The sequence below is a fragment of the Ostrea edulis genome, chromosome 2 (genome assembly GCF_947568905.1).
Source record: "Ostrea edulis chromosome 2, xbOstEdul1.1, whole genome shotgun sequence".
NCBI classification, from domain to species: Eukaryota; Metazoa; Mollusca; class Bivalvia; order Ostreida; family Ostreidae; genus Ostrea; species Ostrea edulis.
In genome coordinates, this window is record NC_079165.1 from 99,505,151 (window position 1) to 99,512,131 (window position 6,981).

At 33.0% G+C, this 6,981-nt stretch overlaps 1 protein-coding gene across 1 annotated transcript; it reads left to right on the forward strand.

Annotated features, from left to right (window-relative positions):
• The first annotated feature begins 625 nt into the window (after positions 1-625).
• Positions 626-5,049, forward strand: LOC125678639 (28S ribosomal protein S21, mitochondrial-like). Its single transcript, XM_048917231.2, has 2 exons — positions 626-782; positions 4,595-5,049. The coding sequence occupies exons 1-2, from the start codon at positions 700-702 to the stop codon at positions 4,770-4,772; spliced, it is 261 nt and encodes an 86-aa protein (XP_048773188.1). The 5' UTR covers positions 626-699; the 3' UTR covers positions 4,773-5,049.
• Positions 5,050-6,981: the final 1,932 nt, after the last annotated feature.

A 6,981-nucleotide genomic window follows, 5' to 3' on the forward strand; every position in this document is an offset into this window, starting at 1 on the left:
GCATGTATATATTTTTTAATTTTTATTTTTTCTGTGTGTATTTCTGACTGTTTTGCATTAGGATACACGGTGGTACTTACATGTAATACAAATAAGTATTACCATGTTCAAATTGTCTCATGTATGAACATTGCTCTTACTAATAGTGCATATTTTGCTCTTGTTTTGTTCTTTTCTTTTTATCATCATTTTTTAAAATAAACATTGCACATTGAAATGTTAACAATTATGTATGCTGTATTCCCGAGAGGGCCCTAATTTGGAAATGAATCATATTATATTCTATTCATAGTACTTAAGGGATGGATCTGTAACTCTCGGGTCAATTAAAAAAAATCCCCATTGAGCTAGTTCTGCAGCTAGTACGGATCTTTTTAAAGTGAGAAATATTTAACAAGTATAACAATTATTATCATTATATAATGAAACATTACCCACTTTCATTTTGGTGAATATAAGCTACCATTTATCGATGAAATCATGATATTGCTTTTGGCATGCACGATGAAAGAAAATCTATCATCATTGACGTGTGCTCATCTGTTTATAGGTATTTTTAAATTCCACGCTTACAATGGCACACAACATGTCAACCGAGCCAAAACAAGACAGACGTTTTTCAACGACGCGATATATATTCAAAGGCCAAACTTGGACTCCCAGTCACATATTAGTATGACCCGTATATGAAGTCGCATCATGTCAAGACATTTTCGGTTTATCTCTCGTACTGTTTTCGTAAAAAACAACAACTTTGAAAGTGCGTTGACGAATCTAAACAGGTAAAGCTGAATTGATATGTATATGTTTCATATGAAATGTTATTATACACTAAAATATTAAAAAGAAGATGGTTAATTAGCTCATTTTAGTTGAGGAAATTCGAAATACATGTAACGTTCTGGACAGACAACGGACAGGAGTACTGGAACGGTTGAATTCTGGTATATACTCCCTACCATATACATTAGAACCTTATTATTTATGCCATCAAACTTCCAAAACATTTTCAGTTATTATGAAATTTTAAGTAACACGTACTGCCTAGTCAGTATATGGTCAGCCTAGTGCCTGCCCCTGTGTAGTGCCTAACCTTGAAGAGTAAATAAATTTGAAAGCAAATTTTCACTTTTAAAAACTACAGTCATAGGACATAATTATTCGCCACTTTCAAAATGGTTGCCATGAAACGCACGTCCACTTGGTGAAGTTTGAAAGTTGTTTGCTGTGGATAGAATTAAAATCTTACCTCAGTATTTGGTCAGATTTCCTTTCATCCTGATTACCTCCTTTAGTCGCCCTGGTATAGAATTATAAAGGTTCTGTACATAGTTTAATGGAATGTTTTCCCACACAGTCCGAATTTCCGCTATAAGATCTTGTCGAGAGTTTATAAAATGGACACGGGTTTCTAGTGTTCTTTTCAAATGTAACCATATGTTCTCTATTATATTTAAATCTGGTGACTGTGCTGGCCATGTTGTTGTATTAATATTGTTGTCAGCTACATAATCTTTAATAATTTTGGCTCGATGAACAGGGGCATTGTCGTCCATGAAAATGTAGTTGTTCTCCGGGAAATGCCTGGCTATTACTGGCCATATATTATCATCAATTATTTGTAAATATCTTTGAGCATTAATGTTACCTTGGATATCAGTCAAAGTGCCCATACCTTGAAAACAAATGCATCCCCAGATCATAACACTTAACTTTCGTCGCGGAGCAGGACACGCTAGTTGGGGGTTATACTTTTCATCCGCTTTTCGCCACACGTATACCTTGTTGTTATCCCCAATAACAATCTGACTCTCATCACTGAAAATCCATTTACACCATTCTTGCTGAACTGTCCAATCTTTCCTCTCCTTGCACCATTTTACACGTTCTTTTTTATTCACTTCACGAACTGCCACTTTCTTCTTTGCAACCCTCCGTACATATCCTAATTTTTTTTATTTTTCTTTCAACAGTTTTTGTACAAAATTGATGATTCCTATTTTCATTAATAATGCCTGTTATGTCTTTGTAAGTACGTCTCCGATTTTCTTTGATGACCCTTGAAAGTTTGTTAGAATCCCTCTGCGTGAATAGACACTTACGGCCCCTTCCCGTGCGATTTTTCACATCAGAATGCTGTTTGAATTTCTTAATAACACTTCGCACGGTAGATCTGGGTATTCCTAAAGTCTTTGATAAGTTAGAAACATTTCCGTTCACTTTGTGTGAATTAACTACGAGATTTCTGACTTCAATGCTCAGCTCTTTCCCTTTACGACCCATTTCAATCAACAATGTTTACTAAGTTTATGATCAATAGCAGACGAAAAAATGTATGTGTACACGTCATCAATTTTAGTAGCTTGACCCTGTTGTAAAAATATGAAGGGGAAATTTGTTGTCTATTTATAGCACGGGGGTCTATTTTCGGTTCCTAATCGCAAATACAACGCCATTTGCGCACAGGGTGGCGAATAATTATGTCCCATGACTGTATATGACCAATTCTAATTACATACTTTGAAAAATTCAAAACCAAATAATTTTGTATTTGTCAAATATGCAAGCACTCTCCAAGTCAAATGGCTAACTTATCAATTAAAAAAAAATTGGACAAAACGTACCTTGGTCAAAATCACCCTTTTTAATACCAATATTTTCTATTCTGGCTTTTTGTATCTGTACTGGTAAGTTGTATGAACCAATATATTTAATGATGGAGATGGAGAGTGCATGTAGTGTCCTAATCACAGTGCAGGGCGGACTTGATGACTGATCCACACAGTCACCGTCACTGTTATTTTCCAGTTGTTGGTTCACTCAGTGGTGGTTCACGGAAAGAATGAGTGTTTATAGGTCACAGTTTCACTACATATGTTTGTAAAACACTCTGAATTGTTTAGCTGATGGTTTACTATGGCATTTAATGAATGATAGTCACTGAAGTTAACAGCACTGATGCTGAAGTATAGTTTGAGGCAGGTATGGTTGACACTAGCCCCTCCAACACCTTGAACAAGTCCTTTCTACGATTTTGGATGGTCTGTAGATCAGGATTAGCAAGCATTTTTGAGGTGGTCCCTGTCTTTATGGTTTTGTAGTCACTGCAAATAAATTTCACAGCAAGACGCTGGATTCATTTTAGTTTGTTTATGTCTGATAAAAGCATTTTTCTGCTGTTCATAGAGCAATGGCGTAAGTTCCTGCAGAGGAATCCAAGGGTTGAGCTCGTATTCTGATTGGCTGAAGCTTAAGGCAATTAAACAGGCATTAATGAGACGGAAAGCTTTTGACTGTGACATCATAATAATAAAATGACACGTAATATCAAGTGTAAACATTTCGTAACATACAAAACTTTACAAAATAAGATGTAAATATCAAGTAAAATCTGAAATTGATTTAGAATGGGAATAACAGTCTTCTTATTTGTTAAGATATAAACATCAAGTAAAATGTGAAATTGATTTAGAATGGGAATATCAATCTTTTTGTTTCATATTTGTGACTGCTGATGCTTTTAATGGTCATAATAAAGGTCTTATTGGCTTCCCTATCATGTCACCACCTAAATTCATTATGTGACCAATAAATTAGCATTAATGAATGCAAATAACAAATTGATAAATAGTTATTCCCTAATTCATGCATTGATATGCAATACAGATGAATTTTTTAACTATTATTAAATACAAAATATGTATTTTTTGACCACATTTCAATGAGAAATCTATGATTGTCATTTGTGATATAACTATCTATAGTATTGGTGGTTTGACAGTTCACAATTCTCCCTCACCAATTTTGCCCCATTTCTTATAATTTGGCCTTCAGACATTTTACATTGTCTGTTGTCTTTTTTTTTCTTTTTTACCTAGAAATGTCATTTGAGTACTGTATTATATGTAAAAAAAAAAAAAAAAACAAAAAAAAAAACCCAGAACAACTCAATGCACAAGTCTATATAACTGATGTCATGATTGTGAAAGATACATCTGTAGTAAAAATGTGAATTTTGACCATAAATTTGCTAAATGTTAGCAAAATTGAAAAATATATCAAATATGTATGCACTTTTTAATCAAAATCTACAAAATTTATGCCATATCAAAAGATTACCCAAATTTTTTGAATGAAATAATACATATCAGAACAATGAACATACATATTAAAGTGAACTTTGTTTTGAAAAATTGAAAGTCATTTTGAAGGGGCCAGATCAGGCTCTTCAACATATATAGTCCTTTGATAGTTTTGATTTTATATAAATTAAATCAAAACTAGTTTAAAATAAATATTGAAAAATGATCACTTTATATAAGAATTATTCTGAAATTTTAAATGTTCTGGACCCAGTTGTTAACAGGAAATGTAAGAGTTTAGTTATTAGCAAGTTAACTATTAGTTAAAGTTAACTAACCATCTTGCAACTGGGTCCAGGCCCTTTTCCCCACTGTCTGTTAGATTAGAAATGTGGCTGTAACCAAAACATGTTTCATATTAACCAATACTAATGTATGTATCCAGTTAATCTGAAGAGGTATTCTGCTTTTTACATTAATTCCCTTGTGACATTATTTTTGCTACTTTGTAGGATAACAAGAAATGATAAAATAGCAGCAGCGATACGTAGAAATGAGTACTACATCAAGCCATGTGAAAGACGAAAACAAGTCGACCTAGAAAGAGCCAAAAGAATGTATGGTGCTGGTATGGCAAAAAAAGTCAACTTTTTAATGCGGAAAAGTCGCCCTAATCCTTTCCCAAGATGACGAATATGGAGTTTTAATTGTCTTTTTGAATGGAAAAGTTTATTTCACTGGAGAGTGATAGTTCTTTTCATAACTTTTTGACACAGAATCCAAATAATAAACAAAATGGCTACATCAAAGTGTGAAGAGAATATTCTGTGCTTGTCAGACACGGGGCAAGCTCATTATGTATAATATGTATGTTGTTTCTCTAGCTCCTTGTGATTTGTAAAAAAAAAAAAAAAAAAAAAAAAAAAAAAAAAAAAAAAAAAAATGCATTTAAAGGTCTTGAAATGTACAGACTTATTTCCTGCACAGTATATATAGTGCTTGCAAGTTGTTTGTGTGCGGTGGCAGACCTGGAGGGAGGATTGAATATTTTTAACAAAAATGATCATGTAGCGAATTGCGATATTGGTGGAAAAGTTACCATTTTGGATCACACCACTCTTTTAAAGTTTTCTGGATCTGCATGGGTGTGATAAACAACACTGGGAATTGTAAATTTCAATGAAACTGAATGGTTGAAGTATATTTTACTCATGAAAGAAAATGACTGTACAAACACATTTAATTTGACCTTAGATACCATTTTGTCTTTCAAGATTATTTTCATCAATGTTGGTTTAACTAGTCACAAGATCTATTCTACTGTATATACAAGGTATTGACAACAGATTCATGATAATTGTGTACCTTTGAACTAAGCCTAGAAAGGACATGTTGGGCAAATCCACGAGTCATTTCTGAACATTATTTGAGTTTTTGAGGCTCATGAATTCTCTCATTCTTATGCACCGTATTTAGGTGTAATTCTTTAATTTACACCTATGAGGACCCATCACAAAGGATCATACTCGCTGTAAAAATAGGAGTCCCTACACTCTAAATTTAAGATTTCAAAATTCATAAAACCTTTTACATAGTACTACTATATTCAGATCAAGTGAAGGCTTTAAGGTGAGAAAGGAAAGATACAGTTTGCTGATTATGGCACGCCAAATTCACAAAAATGAGCTAAACATAGTTTCACAGTTGATAAACTAGGTTTATCGACTGTAAACTATAGAAACTATAGTTCACGACGTTAATCTATATTTCACATCTGTAAACCAGTTAACAGATAATCTATGTTTCACAAGCGTAAACTATAATCAACAATGAAAACAATCGTTAGCGATTGCAAAACATAGTTTATCTGATAAATACGGTTTCACGATTGTAAACTACGGTTTACAAGTCTAAACTATTATTAACGAATGTAAATGATAGTTTACGGTTTGTAAGATATAGTTTATAGTCATTTAATGCGCCGAATTCACAAAAAAGTGATAAACACTGTTCTGTTTAATATAGTTTATGAGTAAAAATGGCAGTTAGCTATAGTTTACGATCAAAAACCATAATTAACGAATGTTAAACATAGTTTATCTGATAAAGATAGTATCACAATTTGTGAAAGTAGGATTAACAATTGTGAAATATAGTTAACGAATGTAAATTATAGTTTACAAATGTGAATCTGTATTTATCAAAAAAATCTATTGTTAACGTTTATTTAAAGATAGATAAACTTGGATTAGCATTTGTAAACTATAGTTTACAACCGTTAAATATAGTTTTACGGATGAAAACTATAGTTAACGAATCGTCAACTATAGTTTACGGTCCGTAAACTATAGTTTACAGTCGATAAACCTAGTTTATCAACTGTGAAACTATGTTTAGCTCATTTTTGTGAATTTGGTGTGCCATAGCTGATCATTAAGCATGTTTATGAAGCTACATGTATATAAGAGAGAAATAAGATGAAGGATGTGAAATGTGATTGGTACACTGCTCCATGATTCACCCGATAAAGTGCTATCAAACAATAGCTAAAACGACACATCTCGTGTTTTCAAATATACAGAATTATATGCATTTCGTCTTCCTTATGCTTATAGAAATTAATTGTAATAGTTAATTCGCTGAAGTATTGCGATAATTGGCCACAATACGGACTTAAATCTAAGCCCCGATTTCAAAAAGCCAAGTTACATGTAATTAGATAGGTGGTCACGTGGTAAAAGTATATGCCGTTGGCCTCTATGTAACTGCGTAGCTTCGATAGAACCATTTTCTCGCAGTTTATCTACATCTTTGTCCAAGTGCTTGTTTGAAAAAAGAATAGGGACAGCTTCTAAATGACCCCCTTGATGCAAATATCCGTGCATCAAAAGGACCCCAT